Raw genomic sequence first — 18,226 nt, 5'->3', positions numbered from 1 at the left:
CTTTATTTTTTATGCAATAAGAAAAAATGCACATTATTATAGCATTTCCAAATTCACATATATCATTGAAAAGAAAAAACTGTGACTTTGAGAAGACAACCACAAGTTGAATGACTAATTGAGTCATTCGTGTGCGTGTGTGTGTGTGTGTGTGTGTGTGTGTATCGGTGCCTACACATGCATATATACAAAGTATATGGGTATAGCACTATCCAAAGTATAGTGGATATAAAATGAATATAGTTCCAGTCATCAAAGAGTTTGTAGTTAGTTGGGGAGGATAAGAATAGGGACATAAGAGCAACTCTGACTCAAATGTTAGAGTGCATAAGATTCATCCTTTATGTTCTTTGACAGTCCTTTCAGGTACCAATTTCTCCTAACACAACCAACACCCTAATAGGTCTTGAATACACTCTCCCATTTCCATGACCTGTGCCTTTGCATGCAGAGTTTTCTCCCCTTTCTTCTATTCATTTTTCAGGAATCAAGTCACATACCACTTTTTAAAGTCTATTTTTAGAGCAATTTTAGATTTACAACAAAATTAAGAGGGAGGAACAGAGATTTCCCATATCCCCCAGCCCCCACACATGCATAGTCTCCCCCATTATCAGCATCACTCACCAGAATGGTACGTTTTTTACTAAGGGTCAACCTACATGGGCACATCATAATCACCCAAAGTCCACGGTTTACCTTAGGGTTCACTCTTGATATTGTACATTCTATGGGCTGAATAAATGTACAATGACATTTATACAGCATTATAGTAATATACAGAGCATTTTCACTGTCTAAAAATCCTCTGTGCTCTGCCTATTCATCTCTCCCTTACTCTTGCCCCCTTGCCAGCAACCACAGATCTTATTATTAGTGTTTTTGTGGTTTCCAAAGCTTTGTCTTCTCCAGAATGTCATATAGGTGGGATCATACAGTATATAGGCTTTCCAGATTGGTTTCTTTTACTGAGCAATATCCATTTAAGATCCCTCTATATCTTTTTCATAGCTTTATAACTCATTTACTTTTAATGATGAACAATATTCCATTGTCTGGATGTACCACAGTTTTTTTTATCTATTCACCTGCTGAAGGACATCTTGGTTGCTTCCAATTTGGGGCAATTATTAATAAAGCTACTATGAACATCCACATGCAGGTTTTTGTGTGGACATAGGTTTTCAATTTCTTTGGGTAAATACCAAGGAGCACAATTTCTGGATCATATGGTAAGATTATGTTTAGTCTTGTAAGAAACTCCCAAACTGTCTTCCAAAGTAGCTGTACCATTTTGCATTTTCACCAGCAATGAGTGAGAATTCCTGTTGCTCCACAATCCTCACCATCATTACTGTTGTCAGTGTTCCAGATTTTGGCCATGCTTACAGATGTGTAATGGTACGTCATTGTTGTTTTAATTTGCATTTCCCTGATGGCATATGATGTGGAGCATTTTCTCATATACTTATTTGCCATCTGTAGATCTTCTCTGAAAAGGTATTTGTTAAGTGATCACATACCATTTTTAATTGGATTTTTTATATTGAGTTTCACGAGTTCTTTATTTTGGATAACAGGTCTTTATCAGATATGTCTTTTGAAAATATTTCTTCCCAGTCTATACCTTGCCTTCTAATTCTCTTGATATTGTCTATTTCCAGAGCAGAATTTTAATGAAGTCTAGCTATGCATTATTTCTTTCAGGGATCATGTCTTTGGTTTTGTATCTAAAATGGTATCACCGTATCCGAGGTCATATAGGTTTTCTTCCATGTTATCTTCTAAGGGTTTTATAGTTTCATATTTTACATTTAGGTCTATGATCCATTTGGAATTATTTTCGTGAAGAGTGTAAAGTCTGTCTCCATTAGTTGTTTTGTTTTGCATTTGTTGTTTTGCATGTCTAGTTGTTCCAGTACCATTTGTTGAAGAGAAGACTTTTCCTTTCTTCTCCAGACAGTCACTTTATCTTTGTTCTCATAGCTCTTGCACTCACCCCCGTACAGCCCAAATCACACCAAATTGTAATTGCTTGTCCTCTCTGTCTACTCGACTCAATTACTCTCTCAAAGGATAGGGATCATGGATTATTTTTCTTTGTAATTACATCAGCCCCTTGCACGGAACCTGCCTCATAACAGGAACTCACAATAAACTTGTTAAATGAGTGAACATGAAAGAGAATATTAGGAAAACATTACAGCTTTAGGTGGAATAGAGTTATTAGTGTGGCCTTAAGAGTTTAGATAAAGTTTATGAAGAAGGAGGAAATCAAGCTTGTCTTTGAAATTGGATAAAATTTTTGAGTAATTTTAATTCTAGGAATTCATATGAATAAAACAATTAGAGAGGTTACTAGGGATGTATGAATAAGGATATTCATTGAATCATGATGAATCATAGCAAAGATAGTTTAGCAAATTAAGCCAAAATATTCTTCAGTAGAAGGTAAATAAATGATAGAATGATAAAACTGAATACTGTTCAGCTATTTAACAGTGCAGTAGGACATGGCCACCTGCACCACTAAAAAGTGGGCCTATGGCATAACAATAAATAAAACATCAAAATATAAAATTGTGGTATTCCCCATGCCTGGTCTGGGATCCCCTGACCCAGCAAGTCTAATCCACATGAGCTGCTGAGACTACAAAGCCTCAGACGCTCCTCCCTAAAAATCTGGAAAAAGTTTAGGGAACCCCAGTATCATGTATCCTTGATCTCATTGAATTCTTTGCATTAAAACAAGATGAAAATGCCTCATCACTCTCACCTGGAATAGGCTTTATTTTCTGCCTAATTCAAATGAAATTAGATAAAACTTTGCCTATTGATATCAAGGTATAATGGACTTTTCCTGTTGTTTTACCCAAACATCACTTCCTTTGACATTCAGGTGGTACTGACCCTCTTTACCTACCCTAAAAATGCCAATCAGAATCCCCCACCCTTTTGTCTATAACAACAGACACAGTGATGGACAAGATCCCAAAGCTGAATTCCACTCTGGGATGTTCTCCAAGAACTATAGGGAAAGATGATCTCTCCCCAACTGTGGGAAGAAAGTTATTTTTAATGTAAGGAATGAGACAAATAGAAAAACAAACAAAAACAGAATTAAAAGACAAGAGATAGAGAAGAGATGTAATAGTAGAGAAAGTAAGAATCCTGACAACTGCATTTGACTCTCTAGAACCAGCTGTTCTTGAAGCTAACTAGCTCTACTGGACATAGAGTTAAACAGCTGAACACATTTTATAACAATATGTATAAAATTCCATGCCTGTGTATCTGTATTATGTATTGCATATTATATATCATATAAGTATATATGCATGCACACATATAGTTGCATCTATATCTGGGGGGAGAGAGAGGAGAGAATGAGAGAAAGAGAACTCAACTTGTAATAGCAGGCACCTCTGAGCAATACTTTCACTTCGTCTTCATTTTGTATCAAGCATGAATATTATCGGGGAAAAAAGAGCAGAGTTGGAAAAAAGGAAGCAAAGGAAGGGATGGGGCAATTAGAGGAGCAGCATGAACAAAAGTAGAGTCTAGACAAGATTAAGTATGTGCAGTGGCCAAGACAAGAGACACACTTAGCTATAGCACAGAGTATAGGAAAAGGACTGTAGAAAGACTACAGGTATGGAGCAATATGGATTTATATAACAAGTCTTATTCAGGAGCCTTTACTGCCTCATACCCATAAACTCAAACTTTTGTGACATCCTGCAGATTTGCAAAACACTTTCACACAGTGAATTAGTCGGCCAACTGAGCAACTCCTGGGGGCACTAAAACATCATTCAAACAAATTGGAGCTATGTTGCCACTTAACGGGGCAACACCTGTAACTCCTTACATAAATAACAGAATGAATCTTTCAATTTATGTAATAAACCCCTCAGTTTGGTTCTGAAGGACAGATATGGCATTGGAGGATCTTTTGTTTATGATGTCAGGATGTTAGTCTTTTATATACTTGACAGAAGTAGTAAAAATAAAAAAATAATAACAGTAATTATAAAAGTAATTAATGGGAATTCCCTGGTGGTCCAGTGGTTAGGATTCCACACTTCCATTGCAAGGGACCCGGGTGCAATCCCTGGTCGGGGATCCTGCAAGCTGCGTAGCACAGCCAAAACAAAGAAAAAAAATATATATGTAATTAACAAATAGTATGTGCTAAAGAGTACATGGGACTTTACATAATAAACATGTGAAATAGGTATGATTCTTATCACTTTATAAATATAAATCTTTTAATATAAGATAAGAGTTAAGAACTTAGCTCCTGGATTTAGGACAGATGAATTTGGGTTTGGTGCTGCCTCTTACATGCTATGTTGGAAAAGTTGTTTAAATTCTCTTTGCCTCAGATTTCCTCTCTATAAAATAAGGGGGGAGAGTAATAACAGTCAATAATACATTCTACATAGGATATTTATAAGGAATCGACAAATGGGTATTCATATAAAATACAATTGTGTTGGCACATAGTACTTTATCAATAAGACAGAGTATTATATAATTATTGATGGGAAAATTGAAGATTTGAGAGATTAAATAACTGGTCCAAGGATGCACAGTCATGTTAAGTGGCAAAGCTGGCTTTATCCCTTTGGTGGCCTGATTCTGGGCTGAGAAAGGGAGGGAGGTTGGGATTAAGGAAAGAAAAAATCCAAGAGGAGGAGGCAGGTGCTTAGAGGTTGTAGGACTGTAGGAGAAATAAAAGAGAAGCTAAGAAAAAAATGATCTGGAAGAAGAGATTTGTCTAATGCACAGTGTGATGTACAACCTCTCATTTCATTCTACACTATAGGTGGCAAATTCTACTTTGTTTACTAATTGCCTCCACAAATGGGATTTTGTGGTGGAGGGAGAGAAGTAAAGAAGAGGACGAGAGGAAGTTCATAAATGCTATGTGTTATATGTTTATAACTTAAGCAAATAGACCTCGAATGTTGCATCTGGCAAGCTAGTCTCTCCCTACACCACTAAACAAGTGGTGACAAGTCTTTGAAAGGGCTTGGTGATGTCTAGGTTGGAAAATATGAATCTTCTGTTGCTCTGAAAAACTTTCAAAAGGCAAACAAAACCTAAGCAATATATAAAAGGATCAGCAGCCCCCATTACGTATTTAAACGTGTTCAGTTCTCTCTCCCTGATGAGTACTGCTCAAATCACGGGAGCTTCATGGGGATTACGCTTGTGACTTGGGATCGATTTTAAGAATACCTACGAATCTGGTCTTTTACCTTTTATTTTCCCACTTAACAAGTAAGTTTTTTGTATGTATCTAAAAAAACCTCCCTACTTAGAAATTATCTGACTTCAGATATTTTCATATATAAGTAAAGTTCACGTATATATATAATTGAGTTCCATTTGTATTTATTCCATTGTATTGTCTAAAACATTTAACTTTGCCTTTTAAAAAATAAACGTGTATGTCAATAAAGCAAATATTGTTTAGGAAACATATTTAGTTAAAAAATCACAAGGGGTTAGAAGAGAATGCTTTTAGAATTCCTAAATAGAGGTCTCTGGACTGACATTATCTATAACTAGATAATGTGGTATCTTTGTGGTATCACTGCTTTGTGGTATCACTGCTTTGGAAAGCACTATTTTCAAAAACTATAGAGACTTGCCAAAGTGCTCAAAATGCTTATGTGTTTATAGATGCAAATTTTCCTTAGTCTTTCTTAGGTAAGCATTCTTCCTTTGGTAACAAGGAGATATGCAAGATACTGCCTTCAAAGGATTTCTCATCCTGACCGGAGATCTTAGAGTTTAGCAGATGCTACTGGCATTTTTGACACTGAAGTAAAATGTTTTCCATTAATGAATTTTAAAAAAGCCATCTGTAAAAAAAAGGGATCCTGGAGCAGGCACAAAGATTAAAGAAACTACTACTCTTGTGGAACCTGGGACCTTGGAATCTGTCATCTTTGTTTGATAGGGTCTTAAATTGGTACTGGGTCAAAACAGGCAGACAAGAGGGGAGGCTTTTAGTGGAAAAAATAGCATTATCTAACCATTTGTTGAATACTATTATACTTAATAATACTATTATTAAGAATCATCTCTAACGCTGTGTGCTTCTTGTTCATCATTACTTAATGCAGTTGCCACTGCCCTGCAGATGCCGACCTGATTCGCAGGGACTCTTTCATGACTCACAACTGTTTGGCTTTCAGAGTCTCCAGAAATTCAGTCACCACAATTCTTTAGCCCAAACACCATTGCATTCTTTATTCCTTCACCATGGTTGTTCCTAATAGCAAGAGGTTAAAAAACATCAAAACTATAGCTGTTCAAAACCCTACACAAAAATCAGGTTATTTATCCTATTTAAACTTATTTGCTGTGAGCAACTCCATCCCCCCAGTCAGGAGATGTTCTGCCTTGAAGTAAGAGAAACTTTATAAAAATCATGACTTATTCTGCCTTCCTCCATATATATAATTCATTTCTCAGCATCTCCTTTTTATCATAAGGGAATTATGGAAATGGTGGAACAGAGTTACTACACAATTGGGGATTTTTGTGTCGCTGGGTTATGATTTTAAAGGTCATATATAAGTTCTGAGAATGAGTCATCGCATGGATTTGCTAAGTCTCCTATCTGATCTGTCTAGCTCAGATACACCCACCATATAGCAGGCACTAGACGAAGCACCACACAGACGTTGTAAACAACAAAGATGTGGTCTCTGTCTTACTGCAACTGACAGTATAAGCAGTGGTGGTAAAGGGCTCAAACTTTTTTTTTGCTGATTTCCATGGTGGAAAAACAACAAACCCACCCCCCGCCCCGCCTATTCAAGCTGTCAAAGTGAGGTCAGCTAGTTCATAAAATTTCCCAAAATTTAAAAATGGGCTCTTGTTGGCTGGTACAAGCTGGCTCTGAATGAGGGAAAGATCTCAGTGTAGAGAAGGGTATGCAGAAAATGGAGGCTGTGTATCAGAGTGTATCTCTTCATTACCAAGATACCAAGTCTCAGAAGAACAGAAGTAACAGTGTTTCCCTGTTTATTTTTACTTTTGATTATGAAAAGATAACCATAAGAAATCCTGATGTTTGACACAATTCATCTATAACTTCTCCACACCCAGAGGGGAAACAGATGAATTTTAACTGACTCTTTCCACAGCCCCCACCTCCACTGCCACTTTCATCTTCTTCCAAACAGCGTTAGATTTAGAGATAAGTAAAATGGATAAGCAAAAATGTATTGAATGTGGACCGCAGACCATGGACCATGCACCATGGCATACAAAAAACTTAGTTATCTAGAATTAAAATGGTGTTTGATAAACTGGGTTCTCTCAAGGCATTGGAATGAGATTAAGCACTAGTGTTTTATTAATGAGTTAGGGAGCTGAGATGTGTGTATCTTTTGCTCTACCTCAGCGCTGCTGTTGCACTTCTAGAGTATTCATAGATGCTTTTGCCTAAATGGTTATGACAGTATCTGATCTTTTTTTTCTTATATGTTGTCTGATTAGTAAAACCTATCTTTCCAGTTAGGCTACCTTTGGTCAGCACCAACTACCACGGTAGCTTCCTGTATTTAAATTCTGGGGTAGCAGTTGTCTATTTAAACATATGATTTTAAGTGCTTATTATTTTTCAGACAGTCATTTGTCATTTAATACCTGCCACTTATTTTATTAAACTACTCTTCTCTTATGTGCATGTATTCATCTTCTTATCCTCCATTCAAATTATCAGTATTTAACAATTACAGCAATAAGTCCACTGTATCAACTTCCCACTAATCACTTTTAGATAAATCCACTCATTTATCCCCATGGCTGGACTGTAAGACCATGTCCATTTTGTTCAGTGTTTTTCACCCATGCTTAAAATAGTGACCAAGACAGAATACTTTCAGTGAATACTTAATTCTGTATTGTAGGGGATATTTGTTTCCTACTTTATAAATTAGGAAACCAATGAACACAGAGATTAATGTGCCCAAGTCCACGTAGCTAGCTGAGAGGCAGGGCCAGAATTCAAATTCAGGTAAAGAAAAAGGCCCACTTGTCAGCACATAATGGATGCTTAATAAGCATTTTCTTATGCAAACTGGAGTATACAGGACTTCACTTTAGTACGCATTTTATTCTCCTGATTGCTGTTCACCGCTCTATCCCCAATGACTGGAACAAGTGTCTGGAACTGAGTAGGCAGTAAAAAAATATTTGTTGAATAATAGATGCCTCTTTGTTTCTTCAGCATGTAGCTCAAAGTAGTTGCTAAGAACATTAGGGGTGTGTGTGTGTGTGTGTGTGTGTGTGTGTTAGGTTAATGAAAGTTGCACCTCTGAGTAGTAATAATCTGGCTTTCATAAGATGTGATTTGTTTCCATCTGTTTTGTGACATATTTCTTATTGTCCATAGAGAAGCATGCTAGAAAGGACTGCTGTGGGCAGTTCTAGGCAATATTGGCTAAAAGATAAGCAGTGCCTTAATGACCTCCCAAATTCTTCACAGAATTACAACATTGTGTGTAACTTCTAAAAAAGGGTGTGTTATTAAAGATTTGCCTCAGTAAATCAGCAATTGAGAGCCATTTTTCTGCCTTCCAAGCTAACCATTCCTGCCTTATGTTTTAATTTTTACTTTTTTTAAGTGATAAATTATCTGTTACTTTTTGTTAGCCTTAGAATACTGCCCCCTTTAAATAGAGATGCAGCTTTAACCTGCTAAAAATGACAGGAGCTTGTCCAGCTGTGGACCTGAGATCAGTAACATCAGTCTTTAAAATTCATGCATCTTCTGTCCTGACCTCCTCTCCTTCTTCTCCTTGCTCGAAGCCCTCAGGGACTGTAACTCACTGGCTGAATGTCAGATGCCCGGGGTACTGCCACCTGGACTCCTCAAGGCATTTCCCACCATCAAAACTTCAACCACCTTGTCTCCAGTCTTGCTCTTTGCCAAGGAAAATAATAAACCCAGATTAGGTTTAAGCTAAGGTTTAGTGGCTTGCTATAGCTGCATGCTTTCCTAATCATAGTTTTCAAAATAATTTTAAAGCTGCACAGAAACAACTTCAAAAAAGTTAATAGATACGACATCATTTTAATATGTGTTAGAAAAAAAAACAACTAGCACACCAAACTTGTTATTTTTAGGTTAAAATTATTTTGGCGAAGCCTATTTTTTTAGAAAGAGTGCAATCTAAAGAAAAACTATTTAATAGGTGGTCTGTAGCCATGGCAAAAAATATAGATATATGAGTAAAGTTTGAGAAACAATGCCATATTGTATCTTGTCTAATCACTTCCCAGATGACAGTTGTCATTAATCTAGCACCTAAGAAGTCTGGCACTCACACTAGTTGTTTTATACACATCAGCCACCATCTTCACAATTTTTCAGGGAAATAAACAGGCCTTATTATTACCATTTTATAAATAAAGATGCTGAAATTTAATTAAGTATTTGTGCACAGTAACACAAGATAAGAAGTTGAAGTGAGTCCTCATCTCTGGTACCCCAACTACAAGTCATGTTGTCTTCACTAAATTAAAGAAATACAAAATGTCTCCACTTACTCGCTCTCAAACATGAGGCATTGTTTTGTGTTGGTTTTTCATAGTGTCCAAAAAGGAAAGATTAAGAGGGGAAAAGAAATGTTGTGTACCTTCACTAACACACAGTTCTTTATAAACTCAAATGGCCACACTTGTAGTTTAACTGTGAGCTTCCAAAGTGCTTGGAGGATTTGCTGTAAGAGATGCAGCTTCTTTCTGCCAAGGCTTGCCAAGGGGAGTTTAGTTTACAGAGGCAGGTGTTCCTAGAACTGGGAGGATTCTGAGACTGCCTGATGCAGAAGTTCTCAGCCTGGTGTCCAGGGAGCTCTATGGAGGCTTCCACATGAGTTCCAGGGGACCCATGAACTCTCTGAAAATATATGTATAATTATATGAATATGTAAGTATGTGCCTTCCCTTTTTCGCCAGATATTGTCTATTACCAAAGAAGAGTTAAAAACCACTAGTCTTGTCTTGACCTATCCTTCTGCAGTTTAGGGAACTAAACGACCAACGCTGGAGAAAGCTATACAAATACAAACAGCCAGGGCCATAATCTTAAATGACACCCATGGGTGCCTCAGAGAGTTCATCTTTCTATCTGTTTATAAATATCTAAATCTTAATAGCAAGAGTAACTCTGGTACTGGAAAGAACTAAACCCGTGGTAAAATAGGCATTCATATTCTATGTTATATTTTCAATGCTAACTTTCTAGAGTTTCCAACATGACCCAATTCATTTTTACTCTAAGTAGATTATTTGTAGCCAATGTGAAAAGATCATGTGCTTTATTATATTAGCAAAAATATTTGCATGATAATTCTTCGTCCTCTTACTGTGTCTCAGGAGATTCTTGTCTTATTGAGCTTTTAGGGAGAAGGCAAGAGGAACATAGGAGCACTGGATCATGAAAAATAATTTTCTTCAAATGTAAGGAACACAACCTAGGGCTCTTCTTTTCTGCAAGAGATTCAACACATTTCTCATCAGAACAAATCCATCTTGCTGTAAAGGTTATGGGAGGCTTTATTCTCTGCCTTCTTAGAGTATATGATTGATGACAAATAAACACCTAGTAGTTTAGAATAGTTTGCTTTGGAGCATTATGTGAACTGTCCTAATTTCCACATATGGTCAAGGACAATGATGATGATACTAAGCAGTTATTCAGTGCCAGAAACTTTGATACCCTGACCTGAAGGTCTGCTATTTCAAGTTAAATATTCAAGTGAAACAGTAGCCTTTGACCAGGGTAATGTTCTGGGCTATTCCCCTCTTTCAGAGATAATGTTTTCCCATTTCTATATTTTGACTTGACAATTTTACTTCTGCATTTGCAAAACCGCAAATGAATTCATTCTGGCCTTGCATAATTTGACCTCTTTGTGTTGACCTTCTCGTTCTTTTTAGCATCTCCCTGCCCTTCATCTGCTATGAATTCAGAGCCAAAAGAGGGGAGTATCTTAATATTTTAAGTACACTTACTACTGAGGCGTCCTAAAAATACCTCGGCAGATTGGGCTGTCTGGCCCGTTCACCATTGTATCCCTGGCACCCAGCACACAGAACTGTGCTAATATGGAAGCTCACACTTGTAAGATCTGCAAATGTCCTTGAGGGCAAAAGCAACTTAAGTGCTCAGGTATGCAATTTACCTCTCCACTTCTAATTTCTGCAGTCCTGAACTTAACAATTCCTCACTATCTTTCCCTATCAAAGACGCTTTGATCTTCCATATGAGGATTAGCTTGTTAAGTTATATACAGACACACAAAACTCTGTTGAGATCTTCATTTGAATGATATCAGCTTTATAGATGAATGTGAGATAATGGATATTTTTACAATACCGAGTCTGCCTGTGATGAACAGATGCTTTTTACATGTAATGTAGGCAAATTTATCCATTTTTTCTTTTTCTGTCCTGTTTTAGAAATATTCGCCTACTCTGAGTTCCTATGTTAGCTTCTAAAAGCTATATTCTTATGTAGTTCACAGTGAATAATCCATCTGTAACTGATTTTTAGTGCTTTACTGAGATAAAATTCACATACCATACAATTCGTGGCCCATTTAAAGTATACAGTTTACTGTTTTTAGTATATTCATAGGGGTTGTGTAGTCATCACCATAATATTATTTTAGAATATTTTGTCTCCCCCCAAAAAAACCTGTACCTGTTAGCAGTTACTCTCCATTCTCCCACTCCTCCAATCCTAGGAAATGATTAATTGATACTCTGTATATATTTGCCTACTATTGAATTTCATATTAACAGAATCATATAATATATGGTCTTTTGTACTAGCTTCACTTTGTATAATATTTTCAAGGTTGATCTATGTTGTAGCATGTGTCAATATTTAATTCCTTTTTAATGCTGGATAATATTTCATTATATGGGTAATACCACATTTTATTTATGTATTCATCCAGTAGACACTGCGTTGTTTCTTCTGTTTTACTATTTTGAATAATACTGCTGTGAATGTTTCTGTACAAGTTTTTGTATGGATGTGTGGTTTCATTTCCCTGGGTATATACCTAGGAATGAAATTGATGATTTGGTAACTCTATGTTTAACATTAGGAGTAATTGTCAAACTGTTTTCCAAAGCTTCTCCACTATTTTACATCCCCACCAGCAACGTAAAAGGGTTCCAATTTCTCCATATCCTTGCCAATACTGGTATAATTTTTGTCTTTCTGATTATAGCCATCATAATGGGTAAAAAATGGTATCTCACTATGGTTTTTATTTGCATTTCTCTGTAACTTTCATTATGCTGAAAACCCTTGAATGTTTATATGGCCATTTTTGTATCTTCTTGAACAAATCCCTGTTCAAAACTTTTACCCATTTTTAAGTGAGTTATTTGTGTTTTTAATTGTTGAGTTATTTATATTCTGTGAATGCAAGTACCCTATCAGACATATGGTTTTTCAAATATTTTTTTCATTCTGTGGTTTGCCTTTCACTTTCTTGATGTAATTATTTTGCAGCACAAAGTGTTTAATTTTGATATAGTTCCATTTATATTTTGTTTGTTTAACTGTCACTTGTGCTCTTGGGGTTGTATCTAAGAAATCATAACCTATAAACCCAAGGTCCCAAACATTTACTCAAATGTTTTTAGTCTAATAATTTTATAGTTTTCTCATTGCATTTAGGTCTGTGTTCCATTTTGAGTTAATTTTTGTGTATGGTTTAAGATAGGGGTCCAACTTCTTTTGCACATGGATATACAGTTGCCCTAGCACCATTTTTTGAAAAGACCATTCGTATTCCCCATTGAATTGCCTTGGAACTGTTGTTGAAAGTCAATTGACCATAAATTTATGGGTTATTTCTGGACTAGAATTGATATTTGACTAGAATATCAACTGAATTGACTAGAATATCAGTTCTAAAAAGTCTATCAAGTCTAAAGTAGGAGTCAAATTAATCTTTTTCATATGGATATCCAATTTATCTGAATCAGCATCACTTATTAAATAGACCGTGTTTTCACTTTCAATATTTTCTAGCTTTCATAGAATTTTATTGTTTTAGTTTATTAGTTATTTAGATGTTTTATTTTTTAATGTATAAATTTTTGCCCACTATTGTTGTTATTTTTGTTATTAATTTCTAGATCTTACCCAGAGTAGCCACACTCTAGCTTTCCAACATGTGTTATGGTTTTCTACCTTTTTTTTCTATCTGGAAGCTAGAGTTTTACATGCTTTCCTGCTAATTCCTCTATGAATTTCAAAAGATGTATGTTTTATTTTATCTATCATTTCTAAGTTTTTTATTGTATGAGGGTTTTGAAATTATGTTGTTTGCCATGTTGCTGGAATCAAAGCCCTGCTTTTCTATTTTTATGCCCTATTTCTGAAAATTGGTGCTAGATTTTCCTAGGTGACTTTTACATCTCCGCATTTTCCCCTTCAGACTTTATTTCAGTGGTCAAAAAAGAGTGCTACATTCCAAAGTATGTGTTTTGTATTCCAGCTGATTTGTGAAATTTGATAACACTGGTAAGATACTGCTTTTTATTTTGGCATAAGAGCAGCCTTTGTCTCCTGTTTTCTCCTTCATGATGTTAAAGGTGCTTACTGAGGCAGAAGTAAAACAGATCTCAATTGTCATATACAATTTTCCCTGAAAAGACCTTTGCTTCACTTCAGTGAGTGAATTCAGCTGCCAGATATTTATGTGAGCATCATTCTGAAGGGGAATAAAAACCCTAGACAAAGTTAGTTGAAAAACCTGAATGATCTTTAAAAAACAGCCTCTTGGAGAAATATTTGGAAAAAAGAAGAGCATCATGAATGTCAGAGCTATAGGAACCCTTACTTGTTTTGCACCCACTCTTTGATTCTTGGTAGAGGAACTGAGCAACCGGGAGGAAAACACAACTGTCGGAAGACATTCTATGCAGACATAGAACCATGAGTAAAATCTAAATTCTTTAATTTCCTTATTTTTATGTTTTTTATTTCCTCCTGACATTTCCTAAACTGACATATTATCGCCCAGTTGTTCCATTGAGGAGTTTGGTGAATGAGACCATAAGCTTTCCTTCTCTCATGTAGTATTTCATAAGATTACTTTTAAAAATCAACCTTTTAATCTTTTAAACCAGATCTTTAACTTTTATCTAATTCATAAACTTTACTGTGACAGACAGCCTCCTGGATGGCCTGAATCATCTTTGCCTCTTGGCGTTTACTTTCTTGTATAATCCTCTCCCCTATATACTTGCTTCTAAATACTAGTATAAGGCAAAAGAGATATGTTCCTCCTGTGATTATGTCACATTACATAAGACTCTGTCTTGCTCTCCAGCTCACTCTGGAGACTTTTCTTGTGTGTTTGATGAAGTAAGCTGCCATCTTGGGAATGCCCGCATGTCAAGGAACAGTAAGAAGCTACTAGAAGCTGAGAATGACCTCCAGCTAACAGCCAGAAAGAAGTCAGATACTCATTCCTTAGCCACAAGGAAATGAATTCTACTAACAACCTGAGTTATCTTAGAAGTGGATTCTCCCTAGTCAAGTCTAAGGATGAGAGTACAGCTTTGCTAACACCTGATTGCAGCTTTGTGTGGTCCTGACACAAAGACCCACTGAGCCGTGCCTGAACTCCTGACCCACAGAAATGTAAGATAATATATCTACATTGTCTTTAGCTCCTAAGTTTGTATTACGTTTTTAATGCAACAATAGATAACTCATACACTTACCATAAAATCTGCTATTCTGATACGTTAAAATGCAACCTCATCAATGAATTTTTGGTATACCGTTAATGGACCAAATTGAAACTGAAATATACCAGCAGGTGCTTGTCAGCAGGCCAGGGAAATATAATCAACAATATCCTTTCCTGACTGACCAAAAAAGATTTGAAGTTTTGCGTAAATTAATTTTGTATAATTCATAAGCATTCATTGAATTAATTCAATAAAAATTTAGTCAGCAAGATGCTCTATCAGCACAATTCCACGTATTTGGCTTGACAAAAATATTAGGGCCTAATCTCATGAATCTCTTTAGTGTAAGAAGCGATATTTTCAAAAATCACTTTTCTTTTGTCCTTATTTACTTCCCTGGCTACACAAAGGGCCCCCTCTTCAGAACTTTCTCCCTCTCCTCTATATTTCTACTTAATAATATTGAGTAAAATAATGGTAATAATATTGAGTAGAGTAAATAATAACATCACATAATTATAATAGTAGTAGTAATAATAAGTTTACAATATTTTACATAATTTTTACTCCTGTCATTTATGCATTATCTCATTTAACATATTTATTGTATCCTATGTGTAAGGATGGGGTGTTAAAATGAACAAGAGATCATCCTACTTATGCACATTGCCTTATTACTTAATCATCCCTTCACAATAATTATGTGAACTATTGAACTATTCCTTTTATAGAAAAATAAATTTGACTGCTCTCTGTAACTTGAATCTTATTGCCCCAACTGAAAATCCTACATCTTTATTTCTGTCCATTAAAGTGGTCTTTACTGACGCTCCTCCAAAACACCAAACTTATTTTTACATAGTACTTGGCACTATCTGGATTATATCATGTATTTATTTCTTTACTGTATCTTCCTTACAGGAGGATATACCTCATTTTGCCTTATTCATTGCAATATTCTCAGAGCCTACAAGCATCCTTAGCACATAGTAGATAAATAAATAAATATATATGTATATAAACATTGTAAAGTAAATATTTCTTGAACAAATACATTGTCTTATTAGAGAAAAAGGATCATGCAGCAAAATGAAAAGAAACAAAGTCCTTCAGTTTTTACTTTTTTACTTGAAGATGTCTCTTTTTTCCCCAAGATGTAAATTTAATATTGCTAGGAAAATGGCAATAAGAGACATAGAGTAGCTTGTAAGGTATATGACATTTAACTCGGTGTTTTAAAAAAACTTTCAAAAAGACTTTCTTTTTAAAAGCAGTTTTAGGTTCACAGAAAAATGGAGCAGTCAGAGATTTCCCATATACTCTCTGCCCCCACTCACACACAGCCTCACCTATTATCGACATCCCCACCAGAGTGTACGTTTGTTACAATTGATGAACCCACATTAACATATCATAATCACCCAAAGTCTGTAGTTTACATTCGTGTTCACTCTTGCTGTTGTACAATCTCTGAGTTAACACAAATTTATGATGATATGTATCCATCATTATAGTATCATTCAGAGTAGTTTCACTGCCCTAAAAATCCTCCTAACCCGTGGCAACCCTTGATCTTTTTACTGTCCTCATAGTTTTGCCTTTTCCAGAATGTCATATAGTTGGAATCATACAATATGTTGCCTTTCCAACTGGCTTCTTTCACTTGGCAACTCAGTCACTTCTAAAGCTGAAAAAATTGGTATGATTTAAAAACAAACCATGAAACTCTGAACCCTGTGAAGTTATCAAGAAATAAGAAAAACAGGAAGCTTTAGTCCTATCTTTTCCCCAAGTGACTTACTTCCTCTAAAAGTCCTCTCCCTGGGAGAGTGAGATTCAAAAATTAGATCTAGGTCCAGATTAGAGTAAGGTCCAGAATTTTTAGGGTGCTTTGTTATCGAAGCTACCATTTGGAGCAAACAGCTTTGTCTCACCAATGCCATATGCTGTGGGCAGGCAAGGCTGCTGAATCCATGTGCACCTCCCTCTAGGTCAGGGTAGAAGGCGGGGGCTTGTTTCCTTCCCTATTTTCCCAAGAAGCATGAGTAGTGGGAAAGAGGAGGCACTGACTGCTTCTCCCAAACCTCTTTCCTTAATCTGGGGGTTACACAGAGCCACACAGCTTGTGCGTCCACTAAGTCTCAAGTGAAAGGGAGATGAAGAGACTCCCCATGGGAATCCCAAATGAGACAAGTGGCTCTTAGACTGCCACTAGAGAAGAAGCTTATGACTGATTTCTGAATCCTGCTTTGAGCTCACCTTGTTGCCCTAGCTCTGCCTCTGAAAGAACAATCAGTCAGCAACATCTCTCTCTTCCATGCCCTGAGCTCCATGTATACTTTATCTGCCAGGCCTCAGAGGGAGCCTTCTGTGGTTGGGTGACAAGGCACCCTTTGGGTTCTTTGAGTGATGCACTGTCTTGTGAATCTTAAAACATTTGTTTTCAAAGTCAGTGTGGCACAGCTTGCTAAATACTAAGCCGATCATATTATGGAGGCCCCGCTGCCAAGATATCACAAGCTATCTCTGGGGGTTAATGGAATCAATACCTTATTAGGTATAAATTGATTGAATTCCATGGTTAATAATGATTTTTAATCAGTAGCATGCCATAATTATGAAATATACACATGCAATACAGAATAAGAGTCAGGGTGAGGAAAGTAAAATGAAAATAGGAATAGCATCTCGCTAAGCAGAGAGGGATTATAAAATGCAGCTCTATTTACAATAGCCAGGACATGGAAGCAACCTAAGTGTCCATCATTGGATGAATGGATAAAGAAGATGTGGCACCTATATACAATGGAATATTACTCAGCCATAAAAAGAAACGAAATTAAGTTATTTGTAGTGAGGTGGATGGACCTAGAGTCTGTCATACAGAGTGAAGTAAGTCAGAAAGAGAAAGACAAATACCGTATGCTAACACATATATATGGAATCTAGGAAAAAAAAAAAAAGGTCACGAAGAACCTAGGAGCAAGACGGGAATAAAGACACAGACCTACTAGAGAATGGACTTGAGGATATGGGGAGGGGGCAGGGTAAGCTGTGACAAAGTGAGGGAGAGGCATGGACATATATACACTACCAAACGTAAGGTAGATAGCTAGTGGGAAGCAGCCGCATAGCACAGGGAGATCATCTCGGTGCTTTGTGACCGCCTGGAGGGGTGGGATAGGCAGGGTGGGAGGGAGGGAGACGCAAGAGGGAAGAGATATGGGAACATATGTATAACTGATTCACTTTGTTATAAAGCAGAAACTAACACATCATTGTAAAGCAATTATACTCCAATAAAGATGTAAAAAAAAAAATGCAGTGCTTAAGAGTCGGCACTTCATCTCAGCCTGCCTGGATTCTAATCCACACTACAGCTGACTGACTCACTGACCTTGGGCACTGTTGCCTTATACGTGTAACTGGGCTAATGATAAAACTGCCGTATTGGGTTCTTATAAGG

General features: G+C 36.5%; 2 protein-coding genes across 6 annotated transcripts in view; one reads left to right on the top strand and one right to left on the bottom strand.

The window, feature by feature from the left end:
* The window catches only part of ANO3 (anoctamin 3), a 193,099-nt gene that overhangs the window by 41,894 nt on the left and 132,979 nt on the right, over positions 1 to 18,226 (top strand). The window lies entirely within an intron of this gene.
* MUC15 (mucin 15, cell surface associated) overlaps positions 1 to 18,226 on the bottom strand; it is a 114,733-nt gene that overhangs the window by 19,766 nt on the left and 76,741 nt on the right. Inside the window, exon 4 of one of the 4 annotated variants that reach the window (XM_027115160.1) lies at positions 4,320 to 4,397. The exons of the other annotated variants lie outside the window; for them this stretch is intronic. Coding sequence (XP_026970961.1) covers positions 4,369 to 4,397 — 29 coding nt within the window. The 3' untranslated portion in view covers positions 4,320 to 4,368. Of the gene's footprint in view, positions 1 to 4,319; positions 4,398 to 18,226 lie in introns of those variants that run through there. 4 annotated transcript variants of the gene reach the window in all.

This window comes from Aethalodelphis obliquidens, unplaced genomic scaffold (assembly GCF_003676395.1).
Source record: "Aethalodelphis obliquidens isolate GAN/ISIS:26980383/991018 unplaced genomic scaffold, ASM367639v1 scaffold14, whole genome shotgun sequence".
Lineage (NCBI taxonomy): Eukaryota > Metazoa > Chordata > Mammalia > Artiodactyla > Delphinidae > Aethalodelphis > Aethalodelphis obliquidens.
This window is presented reverse-complemented; position numbering and strand designations above follow the sequence as displayed.